The sequence below is a fragment of the Canis lupus genome, chromosome 33 (assembly GCF_011100685.1).
Source record: "Canis lupus familiaris isolate Mischka breed German Shepherd chromosome 33, alternate assembly UU_Cfam_GSD_1.0, whole genome shotgun sequence".
Classification (NCBI taxonomy): domain Eukaryota; kingdom Metazoa; phylum Chordata; class Mammalia; order Carnivora; family Canidae; genus Canis; species Canis lupus.
In genome coordinates this window covers 8,160,008-8,180,982 of record NC_049254.1, presented here as the reverse complement: position 1 = coordinate 8,180,982, position 20,975 = coordinate 8,160,008, and the positions used below count along the sequence as shown (strand labels likewise).

The 20,975-nt window shown below is 37.1% G+C and overlaps 1 protein-coding gene across 2 annotated transcripts in view; it reads left to right on the top strand.

The window, feature by feature from the left end:
• IMPG2 (interphotoreceptor matrix proteoglycan 2) overlaps window positions 1–20,975 on the top strand; it is an 81,921-nt gene that overhangs the window by 17,514 nt on the left and 43,432 nt on the right. Inside the window, exons 5-8 of one of the 2 annotated variants that reach the window (XM_038582671.1) lie at window positions 6,684–6,727; window positions 8,023–8,105; window positions 15,369–15,530; window positions 19,805–19,863. In XM_038582671.1, coding sequence (XP_038438599.1) covers window positions 6,684–6,727; window positions 8,023–8,105; window positions 15,369–15,530; window positions 19,805–19,863 — 348 coding nt within the window. Of the gene's footprint in view, window positions 1–6,683; window positions 6,728–8,022; window positions 8,106–15,368; window positions 15,531–19,804; window positions 19,864–20,975 lie in introns of those variants that run through there. The other variant, XM_038582670.1, reaches the window with a different exon arrangement.

Sequence of the window (20,975 nt, the reverse complement as noted above, 5' to 3'; positions counted from 1 at the left end):
GCAGTACAGAACACATCATGGAAGGTGAAGGAGTTTGAGTGTATAAGGATTAAAGATTTCAATTTTATTCATACTCACAGTATCTAGATTATGCCAGCTTGTGGGTGATTATTTGGAAAAACACCATCAGGGCATAAAATCCAGGTCTGAGTCCAGAATTTAAAGACAGATTAAAAAACCAGTTAGGTGAGTTGTGCCTACAGATCCAAACTGGGCAATAGAGTCCCGGCAAAAGCATAGTTGGAGTACATATGTGAATGCTAGTGGGGTATGACAGGTTTCAAATAAAACATGAGTAAACAGATGGGAAGAGAACTTTGTATGGTCTCACTCATTCATATACCTAATGTTACCACTGAGGCCTGGGGTTGTGCACCCACTTAGATGGTTGGGCCATATGGTGTTTTGGGTGTAGGCTCTTCACCACTGAGAAACAGAGCTTGAGAGTTCCTTGTGAACTCTCACAAGGAGTGAGAGTTGCAACACACAGGCAGTGAACTAAATACTCTGGTGAGTCCTATTAGTCCTAGTGATCTAGGTAGGCTGTACCTAATGAAATGATAGCACATGTTACACATCTTATATGGTCAAGAAGCTTGTAAATACCCTAGTACACATGGCATTTCACCTGGAAGAAGCTCTGAAAAGCTTGGAAGTCCCCTTGGGAAGTCCACTTGGGAAGTAGACTTTAGCAAATTTGTAGCTTGTGGGTTATTATAAAGTGGCGGAAGGAGGGTTATCTGAAATAGGATGGACAGTTGTAACACCATGTGAAGTTGGGTGTGGCTCCTAGCACAACAGGTAGCTGGAGGATGTTTAAGGTGTAGTGTGCATATGTATTGTGACTTTCTGTAAGACTCACCTTCAACTGGGTGCAGTTTTCTGCAGCTATCTAGCATTTCTCACAGTGAGACTATGTACAAGTAAAAGAGAAATTTTGCAAAAAGGTCTGTTGTCTCCTGTGTTAATCACATTGGAACAAATGAACAAATAAGCGTCATTGCAGGACTGACTGGATTCTATGTTTTTATTGACAAGGCACTGTACTGGTATAATAAGGGACTCAAAATATTATGGACCGTTCTTAGAAGATAATATATGTATAAAAATAGCAATACTTTGGAAAATAAAAGTGAATTTTGAGAATGTTAAAGTCTAAACTATCTTTCCCATGTAACGAGAGCAGGCCAGGTTGGGGTGGGGTGGAAACTGCCAATCATGCTAAGAGGGGTGATCTGGGGTAACACTGGGAGTAAAACCATGCGTATGGCCTAAGAATTCCCAAAGCTCATCTTTCTCCCGTGCGGGTATACTACAGTGGTCCATTGAAACCCTTAATTCTCCCATCACTTTTCTATATTACAATTTATTTTTATGATTTTTTTTGAGATTACTCTTGTATTCTCTGTGTTGAGATTCTTATGTTAGGTTTTATTGCTGCTGTGGCAAATTACCACAAATCTCTTCCACAATTATTCGTTCAGAAGTCTGACATGGGTCTTCAGGTGTTGCCAGGTTTGCATTCTTTTTTTAAGAAGTAGGGGAGAATCTGTTTTCTTGCCTTTCCCAGCTTCTAGAAGCTATCCACATTGCTTGGTTCCTGTCCCTCCTCCATCTTCAAAGCTAATGGCTCCTCAAGTCTTTCTCACATTTCATCATTCATCATCCGGACACTCTTCTGCCTCCTCCTTCTGCATAAGGATCCTTATGATTATGCTGGGCAAACCAGGTTACACTCCCTATTTTAAGGCTAGCTGATTAGCAACCTTAATTCCATTTGCAACCTTAATCCCCCTTTGTGCATAATTTAGTAACAGCGTATTGAGAGGTTCTGGGGAGTAGGATGTAGATGTCTTTGAGAGGCCCCTATTCTACTTATCACACTTCTTCTCTGTGATTTAAATTGCTGCTTCTATGCAAACTCTAACTCACCTGCTGACATATGACTTGCACTGGTTACTCTGTTCTGTATCACCTTCAGCTTTCCCTGTGGTCATTCTGCCCAGTGTCTTTAAAAAAAAAAAAAAACAACTTTTTTTCCCACCTTACTTAGGACCTGACATTCCATCTTACCTCTTACACATCTCCCTACCTATTGTTTGTCTCTCCTGAGTCTTCAGCTTCTCCCATTAACAACTTATTAACATTTAAACAGGTTCCAGTCTCTCCCGTGTTACTTGTTTATAAAAGTCCTCCTTTAGCACTTGCGTCCATTATAGCTGGGTATGTTGAAAGCACCTCTACTTAGCTCCAGTTGATGCTTTTAACCCCCTGCCTCTGGACTTACTGTGAAGTCTCAATAACCAGTACAAAACCTAACCTGGAATATGTGTTCACCAAATAGTTGTTAAATGAATAACTGAGTTTCTGCTCAATTACTCAAGTTTATTATCAGGTCTTTGGTGATATTCTTGGTGTAAGGATTGTTCTTTGGCATTTTTTTTTTTTTGTACCTCAATTAACTTACATATGTTAATCAATTAATTTACATTTGAGGGTGCCTATCATGGATTACAAAGCCAAAGATACATGTTTGTTTGTTTGTTTAGCAAATGTTTTATTCTGTTTGGGACACACGTCCCTATTCTATTACCCTCCGTTTTCTCTTATATTTGTTTAGCATTTCATAATTTTATAATGTTTCTGGATATACAATATTTTATTTACTTTTCATCATACCTTTGTTAAATAGGTAGGGTAGGGAGGTATTCCTGTTTTGCAGATTAAGTTCTTGTGGCCCAGAGCAACTGAGTTATTTTTCTAAGGCATAGCAAAATTAATGATACTTCTGGGACCAGCACCCAGGATTCCTGGCTCTGTGCCTTGAGTTCTTTTGTTGTCATGTGCTGATCACAGTTAACAGATTCAAGAGGGAAGTAAAATATAGAAAATTGTCCAGAGGAGTAGTAATCTAGATAGGAAATTGGCTTGTTTTTAAACTTATGCTTCATGTGTCTCTGATATCTTTTGATATAATCTCACCTGAATTCTGACAGGATTAGGCAAAGATGAGTAAGAAATTGTGCTGGATGAGTTGAGGAAATGAGAAAGTAGGAGATTGTTTGCTGGTGGTATTAAGCTAAAGGTCTTAGCTGAAAAACTTCAAATTTGTGGTTTGGCCTAGAAATGAAGTAGTATTTCTGCCTCCAAATTCAATGCAACTCTGTGTTCTAGTTCTGTTGTGACATTTTAGGGGATCCCTGCAGGAGGCAGACTTAATGAGAACATGTTGAAAGGATTCTTGCTGTTAAGTGGGTTTTTACTGTTTTTTTGAAAGGAGAATGGGAAATGAGGTATTAAGCATTGGACTGTTAGACAAGAGATTTGAATTACTGAGCATTGCCTACTTACCATCATTAAAGTTATTTTGAATTCAGTAAGTGAAATCTAGTTCTCCTGAAGTAAACAAACTTTTCCATTGTGAATGCTCCCCTAGAGAATTAGCTTAGATTTAATTAATTATTTACTTATATTTTAGTTGCAGCATTTCTCTTTTTAAATTAAAAAAAATATTTTTAATGGAAGTATAGCTGACATACAATATTATACTAGTTTCAGGTGTACAAGATAGTGATTCCACAATTATATGCATTACAAAATGCTCACCACCGTAAGTGTAGTTACCATCTGTCACTATGCAAAGTTATTATTATATTATTGACTGTATTTCCTGTTACTCATCTTTGTCCTTTTGACTTATTTATCAAATGTGATCTTGATGTGGAGGACAATTTGACTGGAACTAGGTGAGGTCTGGTTTCTTTGCCATGTCATCCCAACTTCCTGTTCTAGTTACTGTGTTGGGCTTTAGCGCCTCTCTCTCTTATTTTGATCTTTTTGCTCTTCATGCCTGGTTGCTCTCCCTAGCTCTCAGCTTTGATTGAGTTTCCTTTCCTCTTTCTAGGACCTTATACACTTTGACTTTTAGGTCATTAAGTTTACATAGGCCATTATTATTATTACAATGAAGTGAAACCATCTTGGTTGCCCTTCTAGTCAAGATGGCTCACATAAAGTCGGTGTTGTGAGGAATTAAGATGAGAGAGGGGTTTCAAAATCAGATGGGCCTGCTTTACATCATTGCTCCTCCACTGTCTAGCTCCATTGACTCTGAGCAAATTCTTAACCTCTTCTAGTATTAGTTTTCTTATATGTGTGAATGAGGATAAGCTGGGATGCCTGGGTGGCTTAGTTGGTTAAGTGCCTGCTTTCGGCTCACGTCATGGTCCCAGGGTCCTGGGATCGAGCCCTGCTTCGGGCTCCCTGCTCAGTGGGCAGCCTGCTTCTCCCTCCCACTTGTGCACTCACTCTCTCTCTCTATTTCTCTCTCTCTCTCTCAAATAATAAATAAAATCCTAAAAACGAAAAAAAGATTATTGCTGGAATTAAGTGAGTTGACCAGTATGAAACAGTTAACACAATGCGTGACACATGAGAAATTTAGTGGTACTCATTCTTGCTGTTGTTATTGAGAAGGGAACTAGGCATGTTTAGGAATTTTAGATGCGGCCTTGGGCCTTAAGGAGTCATTGTGTCCCCCAGGAAAAGTTCCTTTATTCATTTGGAATTCATTTTTTCATCTACAAAATGAAGGTATTGGCAAGGGGTTCTGTCTTCTGGATACCCGAGAGACCCTGTTCAGGCCTGATGTTAATATCTGTCTCAAATGCATTTGAATCTTACTTGTTTTAGCTCTACTCCTTTGCAATCTAAGAAGCCTCTTGATGCTTTCTCATCACCTAGGCCCTTTCTCCACTCATCACTCACTATAATGACTTATCTAGATGTTCTAGATGGCACACAGCTCACTGAGAAGCTGTGTCCTGTGAATGCTTCTAAATAACCCAAAGTCATAGGTTTGGTGTAATGGTTTACTAGGTTATTCTTTCAAGATAGTATTTTTAAAAAGCAGAAAAATCTTTGAGATTTTTTAAAACTCAGTTTCTCAAATTTCTTTCTTATTTTTTTATAAGATTTTTTTTTTTTTAAAGTAATCTCTACATCCACTATGGGGCTTGAACTCATAGCCCTGAGATCAAGAGTTGCATGCTCCAGCATCTGAGCCAGCCAGGAGCCACAGTTTCTCAAATTTTCTAAAGAAGCCTGGGAGTTCAGGGAATATGGCCCTTGTTGACTTCCCACTCCAGTTCCAGTTATGAAATATCTTTGGATTATCATATTTAATATCTTAGTTTGAACTTTATATTCAACTCTATAATGTATCCATGTTTTTTATTTTTTATTTTTTTAAAGTTTGAACTTTATATTCAACTCTATAATGTATCCATGTTTTTTATTTTTTATTTTTTTAAAGTTTATTTATTCATGAGATATATATATAGAGAGAGGCAGAGATATAGGCAGAGGGAGAAGCAGGCTCCATGCAGGGAGCCCAGTGTGGGACTCGATCCTGGGACTCCAGGATCATGCCCTGAGCTGAAGGCAGACACTCAAACACTAAGCCACCCAGGTGTCCCTGTTTTTTATTTTTTAAAGACTTTATTTGTTTGAGAGAGAGAGAGAGAGAGAGAGAGAGAATGCACAGGTGGGGGGAGGGGCAGAGGGAGAGGGAGAAGCAAACTCCCCACTGAGCAAAGATCCCGATGCAGGGCTTGATTCCAGGACTCTGGGATTGTGACCTGAGCTGAAGGCAGGTGTTTAACCACTGAGTCACCCAGGCGCCCCTCGGATTACCTTTTGATTTTCTCTTATGGTTGCAAAGTGGCATGGTTAAAGGATAGGTGGGTGACTTGTAGCCTGTTAGCAGTGTGGCCTATAGCAAGTCATTTCTCTAAGCTTGGCTTTCTTGATCTAAAAAAATTTTACGATTTCTGTGATCTCCCCAATGAGATGAGATCTGTGCTTTATTTTTTCCTTAGCAGTAAGTATTCTAATGTATGTACTACTTGTTACATTTGTAATCGACTAGTTGTTTCTTTTCTATAGCTGTAACTATAATAGATCATGTGTGTTTTGTCTGTAGCTACATGCCAGATGTCTTGCTGCCTGGCTAATAGTATTTGTTTATTCTTTTATTCTAAAAATATCTATTTAGTGCCTACGAAGTGGCAGGTCCTATTTTAGGCTGGAGATAGAGCAAGAATATGGCAGGCAAGGTTCCTAATCCCCTAGAATTTACATTCTTGTGGCGTTCCGGTTCAATAGAACTTTCTGTGATGATGGAAATGTTTTATACTGTGCTGTCCAATAGGGCACCATTAGGCACCTGTCGCTGTGGCGTACTTGAACTGTGGCTAGTGTGAATGAGGAACAGAATTTTAAACTTTATTTAATTTTAATTTAAATTACCACATATGTCCAATGACTACCATGACAATGACATTCTGGAGGATTAAGAGATTGGAGACAGAGAAAAGAAGTAGATAATACATGAACAAATAATTTCACACACTGATAATTCTTCAGAAGAAATCAAACAGGCTGATGAAATAGTGAGTAGGGGAGTACTTTATGTAGGGTGATTCTACTTGAGCAAAGAAGCAGTAAGTATAATATAAATGAATTATGAAGGCTATTACTTGTTAAACTTTGTTAAATCAGTACTTGGGTTTGGAAACCCTTTTTGGAGATCTAGTGCATTCCTTTTTGGGAAAAAAAACCTCAGAATGTATCCACATGTTTCTATCATCTTTATTAACTTTAAACATCTTTTTTACCCTTAGCCCTGAAATGTCATCTCCTGTTGGTGATACCTCAACATCGGGAGGTATGCTCTTGTATATTTATTCACTTTTCTTTCTAAGTTATTTATGGCTTAAGGTGATGTTGCAAGCAAGCACACATTTCAGCTCACATTTAAAAAATATCAGGCTTCTCTTTCCTTATATGTGTTCAAGAATCTTAAGAAGAAGTAAGGGGATCCCTGGATGGCTCAGCAGTTGGGCATCTGCCTTTGGCCCAGGGTGTGGTCCTGGTCCCGGGATCAAGTCCCACTTTGGGCTCCCTGCATGGAGCCTGCTTCTCTCTCTGTGTCTCTGCCTCTCTCTCTCTGTGTCTCTCATGAATAAATAAATAAAATCTTAAAAAAAAGAAGTAATTGTGTTTGCATTTATTTTATGGCATTATATTGTCAGTACTTATAGATCTTTAATTATTATGTCTAATAAAAAAATCAGAAAACTCCTTAAAACAAGTGTATGATCTAAAGAATTGCTTTAAGGTGAACACTCCGTAGCTACTACTTATATCAACAGGTAAAACCTTTCTAGCTCCACTGTTTGTCATTTGTCTTGTAAGAGTTTCTCAGAGTAAGGATTTTTCTGATTGCATTGTGTGATGTACTTTAACATGTTCCTTTGATCTTTATATTTCCTATGAATTGATAGTTGCTTTCTTTATTTTTAATTTTTTAATTAAAAAAATCTTTTCAAAAAGATTTTATTTATTTAAAGAGAGAGAGAGAATAAGCAGGGGGATGGGCAGAGGGACAGAGAAATATGCTCCCTGCTGACCATGGAGCCCAACATGGGACCTGATCCTATAACCCTGAGACCGTGACCCAAGCTGAAGGCCCATGCCCAACTGACTGAGCCATTCAGGTGCCCCTATTTTTAATTTTTTAAAAAAGCTTTTCTTTACTGGAAATTTCAAACATACACAAAAAATTAGAATAGCACAAGGAGGCCCAGCTTCAATGATCAATTCATAACCAGTCTCCAACCTTCACCTACTTTTCCTGTCTGATAGTATTGATTTTTTTCAGTATCTGTTCCCTTTACCAGATAGGTCCATAAGGATAAAAATGTTATCTGCATCCTTAGCATCTTACATAGTGCCTGACATAGTAGGTGCTCATTAAATGCTTGTTGAATGAATGAATGAGTTATAAGTATTTTCTGTTATAGGAAGACTGTATACAAATATGTCTTAAGGTTAGAATGTACTGAATTTCCAGGATAAAAAAGCAAATGACTTACAGGAATGGTTCTGAAGTCAAGTTTGTTGTTTCCTGATATGATTCTGAGTTAGGAACTGAATTCATATACACGTTTTTGTACTTAGGTGCCGTTCTCAACATTCCATATCCAGGGGTGACTTCCTATGAAGGTACCTCAGAGAGCAGCAAGGAGAGACCTGAGGAGAGTGTGAGTGATGCTGTGTTTTGTTATTTAGTTTCTAACATGGACAATGGGTTAAGAGAGACTTATATTCCATTGCCAAACTATACAAGACTTCATGAAGTTTCCTTTATGGAAATATTGTGGATTCTAAAACCAGTGTATTAAAAAGAAGCTAAGATTCCTTGGAGAGCAGAGTCAATCTGCTTTTTTTGCAAGAGAGAGAGCTTCAGGATGTAAATGAAATGAATTAGAATTGTCATCAACATAATTTACTGCAGGAGTTTTTGCCTATGTTCTTGTATCCCATAGTAGATCAGGACTTGGTCTTCTCTTCCTCAGAGGGAAAGGATGTAGATTTTATGTAATTGAAAAGTCAAGATATATTGTGGTTTTTCAGAGTGTCATTATTAACAGTGACCTGTCCGCCAAATGATACTATGTTTACTTACAATAACGCTCAGATTGAAAATAAAGTACACAGACTGCCTAGGAAGATAGAAATATTTTGTCAGAAATTTTGTTAAATATGAATTTTTAAAATTTGGAGAGTTCATAAATCCTAGCTTACTTAATATGGTGCAAACTCTGAACATACTCGCTAGAAAAGTGCCATTTAGTGACTTAGTGCCTTTCCTTCCCAGCTTGGACAATTTTAATTTATTTGATATCAGGTTAAGTCACCCCTCTCTGCTCCACTATCTACCCTGACACTGAAGAAGGTTGGTAGTGGTATGGGATCTGTGAGTAGATGTCTGAATCAATATGTTTACTTTCTGTACAACTTTGTCCAGAGTAGATAGTGCTGGGACATATTGTCATTTGATAAGTATTTGTAAATGAATGAATAAAAGGTGATCCTGTGGTTCTGAACTTGAAGCAGAATAGTTGTGGTTTAGGTCTGGGAATATTTATAGAATGAGATAGAATTCCCTATAATAGTAGTGATGGACTTATGTATAATCAATTGGAACATTGTTGTCCAAAAGAGAGGATTATTTAAAGCCAATCTATAGAATGAGTAAGAAAACAAAGCAGTATAGAGATACCTAACAAGAATTAGATTGCCTGTACCTCCAAAATGAAACCTGAAGGTTCACTTTTACAGTTCAGTTTTTCTCTAATAATTTTCCATCTACTGTTATAGAAATTATATATCTTATTGTTTTGTTAATAGTTTCCCTATAAGGTATATAATATGTAATATAATATTATGTATAATATTTATATCATATATAAAATATATATACCCTGTAAGTTACCCCATAAGTTATAGTGTATAATCTAGCAAAATTTAAATTTTTCAAGATTTTGATCCTTAAGCAATGCAGGAATATTGTCATTCAAATAATGACCCTATTGATTTATATTCCATTTTTCAATATTTTTGTTCTTTCTCTCTTTTAGTTCTCTCTTTACAATCCCACAAATAAGACTTATTAAATTTTTAAAAATATTTTATTTATTTATTCATGAGAGACACACAGAGAGGCAGAGACATAGGCAGAGGGAGAAGCAGGCTCCTTGTGGGGAGCCTGATGCAGCACTTGACCCTTGACCCCAGGATCACGCCCTGAGCAAGGCAGATGCTCAACCATTGAGCCACCCAAGTGTCCCTAAAAAAATTTTTTTTAAAGATTTTATTTATTTGAGAGAGAGAAGTAGGAGGAGGACAGAGGGAGAGGGACAAGCAGCTCTGCACTGAGCTCGGAGCTCGACATGGGGCCTGACCCTGAGATAATGAATGACCTGAGCTGAAATCAAGAGTTGGGTGCTAAACCAACTATATTTGCTCGATCTATCTATCTATCTATCTTTCTTTTCTTTTCTTTTCTTTTCTTTTCTTTTCTTTTCTTTTCTTTTCTTTTCTTCTTCTCTTCTCTTCTTTCTTTCTTTCTTTCTTTCTTTCTTTCTTTCTTCTCTCTCTCTTCTCTCTCTTTCTTTCTTTCTTTCTTTCTTTCTTTCTTTCTTTCTTTCTTTCTTTCTTCTTTCTGGTTGTATTATATTTGTTTTAGATAAAGTTTGTTTTACATTTACCTGGGGTGCATTTATTATTTTCTTAAAATTCTTTTTTGCATTTTATTTTTTTTAAAGATTTTATTTATTTATTCATGAGAGACACAATGAGAGAGAGAGGCAGAGACATAAGCAGTCTCCCTGCAGGGAGCCCCATGTAGGACTCTATCCCGGGACTCCAGGATCACGCCCTGGGCCAAAGGCAGGCGCTTAACCACTGAGCCACCCAGGAGTCCCCCGTTTTTGCATTTTAGACCTCTTTTCTAAGATAATTTTCTTTTTGAAATTTATGCTTCTGATGTTGCTTTAGTAAGACTCTCTCGTTTGTTCATTTTGAGTTTTTGATCATCTGAAAATTTATTATCTCCTTATTCTAGAAAGAAATTTTAAATCTGTATTAAATTCTAGATTGAGGTGTTTTTTTTTTTCATCAAGGTTTTATTTCACTATATTCTAACTTTTGTTGTTACTACTGAGAACTGTCAATTTAATTGTTTTTCACTTGTGTATCAGTTCAGTTGTATTCCCTCTGGCTGTTTTCTTTGTCTACTTTTAAGATATATCTCTATTTCCTAGACACATTTAATCATAGACATAACAGCTGAAAATTTCTTAGAATTTATAATATTCATAAGACTGTACATTAAGGAAGTACAACAAATCCAAAGCAAAATAAGTAAATACATTTCTATACCCATTTTTGTGAAACTGCAATATTCCAAATCTATATAGTATACTACCATATACACACACACACACATACATACACACACACACACACACACACACTACTTATAGTGGGTTCCTGGGAAGCAGGAACCAAGCTGTGTATATTTATATATATGTAAGTATACTATAGTATATAATGTAGTATATATACTATAAATGTATATAGTGGTATACTCTATGGTATTTGGCATTCTGCAGTTTCACAAATATGGGTATAGGAAAAATTCTTAACTATTATCTTGTGTGATTGAACCTCTGACCTCCTCATTTTATCCTACATGTTTGTTAACCAGTCTTTAATAATTTTCATTTCTTTGTCTCTCTGTGTTAGATTCAGGTGTGTGTCCTAGTTTACTAATTCTTCCTTTAGCTTAGTTTAATTTGTTGTTCAAATGGTCTGTTGAGTTTTTAGAATCCTTGCTTTATGTGGGAGTCTTTTTTTTTTAATTGAAGTTGATACCCAATATCACATTAATTTCAGGTGTATGACATAGTGATTTGACAAGTTTGTCCTTATTCTGTACTCACCACAAGTGTAGCTATCATCTTTACTATTATGTGGGAGGGGAGTCTTTGATCTGACCTTTCAACAGGTATACATCTTTCCTTTTATCCTATCCTTTTGTGGTATTTAAAACTAAAGCCTGGGTTACAAAGTATTAGCAGATATACTATGTATTCACCAAATACCGATTGACCTCTCTGGGTTTTCTAACCTGTTTTTCTGGCCCCTTGGGATTTTCTTTACTTTCTTGCAAAGCGGCTATGCATTAAAAACTTTAAAAATATTTATTCAGGACTTTAGGCATTCTGTAGAAGCAAGATTATTTATTTTATTTTATTTTTTAGAAGCAATATTATTAAGGATAGTTCTTTTATAATAATACTGGAAATGGAAGTTTCTGTCCAAATTTAGCGAGATAAAATTTAACATCAAAAATGGCAAAGTTTTATATAAAATTCCATAAGACTAGGAGTTTTTGTTGATGTTAGTCTTTGTATGAGTCAGTAGTATGATAAAGTTACTAGTGGGAAAACTAGTAAACCTAGTGTAATTTTAGGTTGCATTAATAGAAATGTAGAATCTATTATAAGAGAGGTGGTATCCTATCATATTTTAACTGATCAGACCTGACATATATACCACACTCTAAAGAAGGTATTAAGAGCCTGAGAAATGTGTGGAGGAGAAGACTTGGAGAAGTCAGGGGAAGTCATAATCGCTGCCTGTACTTATTTGAAAGGCTCTCTGGTGACTATAGTTTTTTATATATGTCCTAGATTACAGAACTGAGATCAGTGGTAGAGTTTACAGGGAAATATATGTGGGCTTAATATTAAGACCTTTGTGTAGAAGTGGATGAAATAGGTGAAAAGAGTCAAAACGTATAATTTCTAGTTATAAAATGAATGTCATGGGAATATAATATACACCATGGTGACGATAGTTAATACTACTATGTTGCATATTTAAAAGTAAAGAGAGTAGATCTTAAAAGTTCTCATCACGTTAAAAAGAGATTTTTAACTGTGTATGCTGATGGATGTTAACTGGACTTACTGTGATGATCATTTTGCAATACATACAAATATTGAATCCTTATGTTGTACACCTGAAACTAATATATGTTATATATGTCAATTATACCCTAATGAAAAATACCAAAAAATATATCAGTGCCTGATATGTGCCAGTTACTATTTCAGGAGGCATACTGATAAGTAAACATACTGTATAATTACTTTGTGGTATGTGCCTTAATAGAGTAAATGCAGAATGAAATAGGAGAGCGATTGGGTCAGTTTTTTTTTTTTTAAGATTTTATTTATTCATGAGAGAGAGAGAGAGAGAGAGAGAGGCAGAGGCAGAGTCACAGGCAGAGGGAGAAGCAGGCTCCATGCATGGAGCCCAACGTGGGACTCAATCCTGGGTCTCCAGGATCATGCCCCAGGCCAAAGGCTGCACTAAACCGCTGAGCCACCCAGGCTGCCCCCGGGTCAGGTTTTTTTTTTTTTTAAGATTTTATTTATTTTAATATTTTTTAAAGATTTTATTTATTTATTCATGAGAGACACAGAGAAGGGGCAGAGACACAGACAGGCAGAGGGAGAATCAGGCTCCCTTTGGGGATCCTGATGTGGGACTCAATCTCAGGACCCGAGGATCACGACCTGAGCCAAAGGCGGATGCTCAAGCACTGAGCCACCCAGGCATCCCAATTGGGTCAGTTTTGAGGGGAGGTTCTGAGAAGTTTTCTGGTGGGAGTGAGGTCTAAATTGGAATTACCAAATTAATTAATTAATTAATTTCTAATTGATTACCAAATTTTGGTAAATTAGAAATTACCAAAAGAAGAGAAAGGGGAAGGGTCTTGGCCTGAGGTCTCAAAGCAAAGGGAATAGCAGTGTTTAGGTCTGAGAAGAGAGAAATAGCACTTTCCTTGGTCTGCAAATAGGAATTTAGCATGGTGGAGTGGATAGTTAAAGATAGGGGCAGCCCGGGTGGCTCAGTGGTTTAGCGCCACCCTCAGCCCAGGGCCTGCCTGATTCTGGAGACCCAGGATCAAGTCCCAAGTCGGGCTCCCTGCGTGGAGCCTGCTTCTCTCTCTCTCTCTCATGAATAAATAAATAAAATCTTGAAAAGAAAAAAAAAAGAAGGTGGCATAAGGCCTCAGGTTAGGATTTGGGGCTATATGAAATTTAGGGGCAATAAAGATTAGCAATGGAGTTAAGAAGCTAACGAACAGAATTTGTCACTTAAAAAAAAAAGGTGGGGGAAAGGGAGATGGGGTTGGAAATGGGAAGCAGGAACCAAGCTGTGAAAGGCAAAGAAGAAAGAAAAAAGTTAAAGGACTTTCAAAACATGAGAACTTTTTTTTTTTTTATGCAGTGGTCTGCCTTTGAAATACATGATTCTTTCTCATCAGAGCCATTTAAACTGAGGATGAGCAACCATTTGTCAAGGATATTGTAGAGAGAATTCAGGCATCCCAAGGGATAGCAGGATCTTTAAGGTTCTTTCCTGTTCTGAGATTTTGAAGGTTTCTGATTATATGATCTATTAGTAATGAAAAATGACACACTGAAGGAAGACACTATAGTGTCTTCCTGACTCTGCCATTGGCTTGCTGTGAATCCTTAGGTTGGCCATTCTTCCATTCCAACTCCTTTTCTTGTGTATGACATTGGAGGGACTTAGATTTTCCATGTAGCAGTTCTTACTGTAGCATTCTAGTAGTGATATGTTCTTTCCCTCATTCAACATTTACTAATTGGAATTCTTTTGTAAGACACTATTGTCACTTCTCATTTATTTATTAAATCATTTACTTCTATCAATATGGATTTATGGATACTTATTCTTTGGATTATAATCCATTATTTGTTCAGATTATTGCAGTTTTGGCCACTGGAAGACCTGGATTTTAATGTTACAGAGTACAAAAGAGTTCATTGATAGAGTTTCAGATTCCATGTAGCAACTAATATTTAAGAAACTATCCCTTGTTGAATTTGGTGTAGTTATCTTAGTATATGTGCTGCCGAAGCGAGCACTGGTGTAGTTATCTAAGAAGAACCTCCACTGTTATCTGAAAAGGCTGTTAATAGAATCCACCCTTCCCTAATACTTTTCTCCATGTATTTCAATGAAGGCAACATATTGCAACTGATTGAATACAGAAACAGATAGGATAATCCTCTGTTTTCTTATTAACACAACCAAATTAAAAAATTTGTAAAAATAGAAACAATGTTACTCTTCTCATTTATTTTTTATTTTATAAAATGTTATTCCTTTTTACAATATAAGGAGTATATTATCTTTAAATGAATTAATAAATATTTTTAAATGTCCCCTTTAATTTTTGTTTGGTAAATATCTATAGATACAACCCACAAAAACCAACTTCTTTGTGTTTCTTAATGATATTTAAGAGTTTACATGGGTCCTAAAACTGAAAAGTTTGAGAACAACACTTCAGAGCTATATTTATTTATTTATTTATTTATTTGGGCTATTTTTAAATGATAATATTATCATGGTCAACCCTTTTTAAATTCACAGATGATGTGATAAAAGATGGCCAACTTTGGTGGTTATCTGTGGAAAATTTTGTTTTTCCATGAAGCAGTCATTGTATATTTGAAGGAATATACAAATGCATGGTTTAATTTTAATATTAGCCTATGTCTTTTTTTTTTTAAGATTTTATTTATTTATTCATGAGAGACACAGAGAGAGGCAGAGACATAGCCAGAGGGAAAAGCAGGCTCCCGGTGGGGAGCCTGATGTGGGACTCGATCCCAGGACCCTGGGGTCACGACCTGAGCCAAAGACGGATGCTCAACCACTGAGCCACCCAGGTGCTCCAGTGTTAGCCTATGTCTTAAAGTCCATCCAATTAGTTCCAAAGTCAAAAACCGTATGAAAGGTCATAATTAGAAGTTTGTTTTGACACAGTGTCTGATATGTATCAGTCAGTAGATATTTGTTGGTTGCATGAATAAACATTGACATTTGTTATTTTTTCTCTAAAAATCCAGATTAGCAATGAAATTGAGAACTTAATAGAAGAATCCACAAAACCAGCAACTGAGCAGATTGCAGAATTCAGTATCCACCTTTTGGGAGAGCAATTCAGTGAAGAGCTACAGGATCCCTCCAACTTGCACCACCAGCATCTTGTAGAGGAGTTTATTTCAGAGGTGGGTGATTTTTTGGTTTGTTTTTTCTTTGTTTCTCTTCTCTCTTTCTTTCTTTTTTTAACTAACAAGACTTTTTATTGGGGTTGTAAATTTCCCATATTCACAAGACTGGTTAAATGTAGGTTAAGGAATCAGGCTCTCCTTCTACATGGTTCGGAGGGTTGTGACATAGCCATTTCTTCAGAAAACTCGTATAAAAATCACAGAAAGACAGATGAGTTATTTAATTGAGGCAAAACCTGACACACCTTGCCATCTGCTAACAAAGGCATACTGGTTCCAAACTTCTGCTGCACAGCCAAAAAAGAATGTGTTCACTGGCATGGTTTTAACTTGACAATATTTGGAGAAATGAATGTCTTTAAGAAACTACACGCAGTGTACTGTTTTTCTTGAAGGAACATTAAATTTAATTTCTTTTGATTTCCTACTTAATATTATTTTTCTAAATTGAAAATATTTAGGCAGTTAGCACATGAGTAGTACATAGTACTGGTTCAAAAGGACAAAAGAGTATCCAGTGAAAGGTAAATTTCCCTCCTATCTCTGTTCCTTGGTTGGAGGTATTTAAAAAAAGGTGTTTCTTTAAGGAATCATGCCTTAGACTATCCTGCAATTTTACTTTCTGGAAGAATTCTATATAGGACTTGAACTCAAGATTCTTTCAGTCAGAAATGATCCATACTTGGCCCCCCTCTTGTGTGCCTTTGCTCTTGTGTAGTAAGGCATTGAGTGCTCATCTTCCCTTTCTGTCCAATGACAGGGCACATCATTTCTTTGTTTATTTCTTTTCCATTCCCTTTTGATGGGGTTCTCCTTGCCCAAGTTTTTCGATTCCATTATATTGGACTCATTTCCTTCTCTAGACACTACGTCTAGAGGAGAAAAAGAAATGTGCATCTCTCAGCCAAACAGCATCACTGCAGCCATCCGACATGGGGAGTGTAAGCCAGACGATTAATTTTCCTATGTATGTGGCCAAGTTGCAGGGCTGTATGGTATGTGGAAGAAATGTCAGCCAGGCCAGTGGCCACCTGGCATCAGATAGTGTCTTGGACCAGCTGTCTGTTCTCTCTGCTCTTGGAGTAAGGAAACTTAATAAGCCCGAGTGTTTAGATAAACAACTGCACTGAATGATATATTTAGAGGAAGTCTAATAAACATTCTGAAAAATATCTCTAACAGAGACTTTATGAGGTAGATAGCTCTTTGCTTGAGGTGATTTGGGGGTGATGAAGGGTCTGGGCCTACCATGAAATGGTTTCTTCTCTGGCATACTTCTATATCCTCATCCCCTTACCTGTAATGGAACATCTACCAATAGTCACTTCCTTGTGTAAAGCAGCAGAGTTAGAGGCTGTGTTTCTGAAAGGTTCTGTCACAGTGTTTAATGCAAATTGAAGGGATCCCTCTAACTCTCTCTCTTCAGGCACAGTCACAGGGATTGCTCCTTTAATATTATTTCCTAGGTAATAGTATACAAAGACATTCAGGGGTAAAGAAAGCCAGCTTGGAGAGGATTGAGGTTCAGAAGCAATTACTTTTTTTTTTTTAATGAGCAGAGTAGGATAAGCTTGGGACAACATCAGTTATGACGTCAGAGAGAGAAAGATAAGCATGATAGGTTTAGGAACATTGATACCTGAAGATAGCCACAGTATTAACACAGTGTCCTTGCATAGTGCCTTATGTTCTCTGCAGGCTGTTTTAAGTCTTTTAGCTCGCAGCAGCCATGTGGGTAAGCGTCTCTATTTTATAGATGAGGCCCAGGAGGCCAAGTAAATGGTTACTAGTCCTTTCAACCTCTAGGAGTAGAAGGGAAAATCAAGTCTCCTCTTTCCCTTCAAAGTGTTCCTTCCTTTATACGAAATAGAATTACCTTAATTTTAGTTCAGGTGAAAAGTTAAAGCAAGCTTCACAGTTTTTCCAGTCCGGTACCAATTCTGTAACATTTTTATCATGAGGCAAGGGCATTTTTAACAAGAGGCATGTAATTCATTGGGAAGAATATGGGCTTTGATATTAGAAAGATTTAGGGTTGAATAAATTCTGATTTAGTCACTTACCAAATGCATGACCCTGGACAAATTTGTTGACATCTCAATTTTCTCATATATAAAATTGAGAAAATATGGATCTCTTGACATTATTGCAAAGATTAGAAGTATTGTTTTAAAGCACCAGGCACACAGAAGTCATTCAATAAATTATACCTAGGGATCCCTGGGTGGCGCAGCGGTTTGGCGCCTGCCTTTGGCCCAGGGCGCGATCCTGGAGACCCGGGATCAAATCCCACGTCGGGCTCCCGGTGCATGGAGCCTGCTTCTCCCTCTGCCTATGTCTCTGCCTCTCTCTCTCTCTCTCTGTGTGTGACTATCATAAATAACAAATAAAAAAATAAATAAATTATACCTATTATTAATCTTGATGTTAATAAAGTGGAATGATTCTTTCAAGTGGACACCTGTACAGTAGCTAACTAGATGTGATGACTTAGAATTCTTGTATGTGATTAGATTCAAGAGATGACAAAACCCAAAATGAGATGGGTACAGCAATAATAATAACATACAGTTGCATAACATTTTGCAGTTAATGGAATACTTTTAGGTACATTATTTTAATCTTAGGAAAACCAATATGGTTTTGGGGGCAGGGCAGTATCAGTTCTATAAAATAAGGCTTATGTACAGTTACTTTGCCAACAGAAACAGCTGAGACTAATTCATTTTTGGATTCCTATCCTGCAAGATTCCATCTCCACTTTCATTTTACAAGAATTATGGTGTTTCTGTCTTTCCTCTAAGAGAATAAAACAAGGCAAATTATCATAGCTATAGAGTTAACATGGGTTGAGATGTTTTATCCTTACAGCATTGAGATCTTCAGTGAACAATGATTTTTTAAAAATCCCACTCTCCCAGGGCACCTGGGTGGCTCAGGTTACACGTCTGCCTTTGGCTCAGGTCATGATCCCAGGGTCCTGGGATCAAACCCTGCATCAGGCTCCGGGCTCAGTGGGGAGTCTGCTTCTCCCTCTTCCTCTGTCTGCTGCTTTGCCTACTTGTGTTCTCTCTCTCTCTCTCTCTCTGTTAAATAAATAAATAAAATCTTTTAAAAAATAAAAATCTCACTCTCCCAATGATATCAAGACTTGGTTTTAAAAGCAGATTCCCAGAAATGTTTCCAAAGTCCACTAACAGCTTCTTTCCTTGATTCTGGCATTGGCTCAAGAGTGACTAATCTGGTGAGATGTCACCTTCTGAAATGTGGGTTGTGTTCACTATTCACTGTTAAAATATGTATTTATGCATAACCTGACTATTTTTAGATTTTTAGTCCAGGTAGCTTTCTTTCTCTCCCTCCAGTCACTAAGCTCATATTGATTTACATGGCTGGATTTTAAAGACTCAGTGATAAAATGGGTCCTGTAGGTGCGATGCTCATAAATTGATTTTTTGACCAGGTACCTGGTCACTCCTTCATAACCTCCTTCATGACATCCAGTCAGCAGTGCGTCTCTCCTGGGGGCTGAGTTCAGCTTGTGGATTAGTTTCTAATGTTGACTTTATTCACAGTTCCTTGTGTTGTAGGAACAGGAAACAGATGCCATCAGAGTCTTTACACTTACAGAAAACGAACACTTGACTACTTGACTATTTGTCCGTGGGTATGCTGCACCCAGATTTCGAATCCAAACAATCACATTTAAAAATGTTATTATAGGACAGGCTCGGTGGCCCAGCGGTTTAGTGCTGCCTTCAGCCTAGGGTGTGATCCTGGAGACCTGGGATCGAGTCCCACGTCGGGCTCCCTGCATGGAGTCTGCTTCTCCCTCTGCCTGTGTCTCTGCCTCTCTCTCTCTCTCTCTCTGTGCCTCTCATGAATAAATAAATAAAATATTTTTTTAAAAAAGTTATTATAGCTTTTTTTGGAAACAAATGCTATTTTCCTACATTTTATCCCATAAGGAAAAAACAGTGCTTTGTCCATAAGAAGTTGCTTTTCATAATTTGGGGAAAAAATCAATATTAAAGTACATTGAAACCTTAAAAGACAAAATGTAAAAGAAAAATATGATAAAGTTGTATTAAAAACTGTTTTCTAACATTGTTAACAGGATTTTCTTATGTAACCTTCTGATCACTATGTATCTGTATACGTGTACAAGCTTCTAGTTATAGGGTGCTTTATACTCACCTCTTAAAGGCAGAATTTTCTGTGCATTTTTTCATATTTCTTCATAGCTATAAATTTTATTTTTATTTTAACAGGTTGAAAATGCATTTACTGGGTTACCAGGCTATAAGGACATTCGTGTACTTGCCTTTAGGTAAATAGACCCTAAAAATGTACATGTTCCATAGCACTCTTCATTTCAATGTAATATGTTTCTATATTTATTATGTATGCTGTAACAACAAATGATTTGAATGCTTTAATTCAATATTATTTCTGGTAAATGTTTATTCTTAATGACAGTTTTTCAGGAGGGGGAGCTGAGTTAGAAAAAGGCAAAAGAATATATTCAAGGAGACATACTGTTAGGCAGGATAAGAACTTAGGGATTCCTGTTCCCAGCTTGCTGCTGACAAGTTACACTGCTTTTACTTGGCACTGACAGGAGCCTGAAGTCTGATTACATATGATCTTGGCTTCCTACTGAATCTTGTCAATGTTCTACTGAGGTGACTTTGACATCCTACTGTAAGGCCATTCTGGAGAGGATGCATTTGTCTTCATTTCAAACATAACAGTTCTGAGTAAATCAGAGACCTCTTTTTAAGACGTTTCTTCTCTGCTTAAAGCAGCATAATATTTGTGAACGTTTACTGAGTGAACACTTTGTATTGGGGTGTCATATTCCTGAGCGAACTTAATCAGAATAAATATTATTATCCAAACTCATTTTGCATAGAGCAAACAGGTTTAAAAGGATGAAGTATTAGCCCAAAGTCAGAGAGCTTGTAAATTAGCAGTGGAAAAGAGATTTTGAAACTGGGTAGCTGACTTTACAGCTCTTACTCTTAAGCCCCATGCTAGACTCAATATTCTGAAGGTTTGGGGCATTTGGAGGATAGTTGTGGCCCAGCTGTAGGATGCAGGGAAGCACGAGTAGGGGTGTTGTGTAACTTCACCACTTAAGCAGTAGTGCCAACATCTTAACTTTGGCATATTCTCTTACCACAACTTCTGGGTTTACCAGAAATAACAGCAAGTGCTTGCATAGCGTTTACAGTGTGCCAGGCTTCATATCTATATGACTCATTAATTCCCAACAGCTATGCTATGAGGTAATTATTATTATCCTCATTTTTTTTTCTAATAAGGACACTAGAGGACAGGGAATTTCAATAATTTACCCAAAGACACTCAGCTGGTTATCTGCGCAGGGGAGAGGGGAAGCAGGGTAAATTGACTCACCACCTACTCTCCCACCATAAC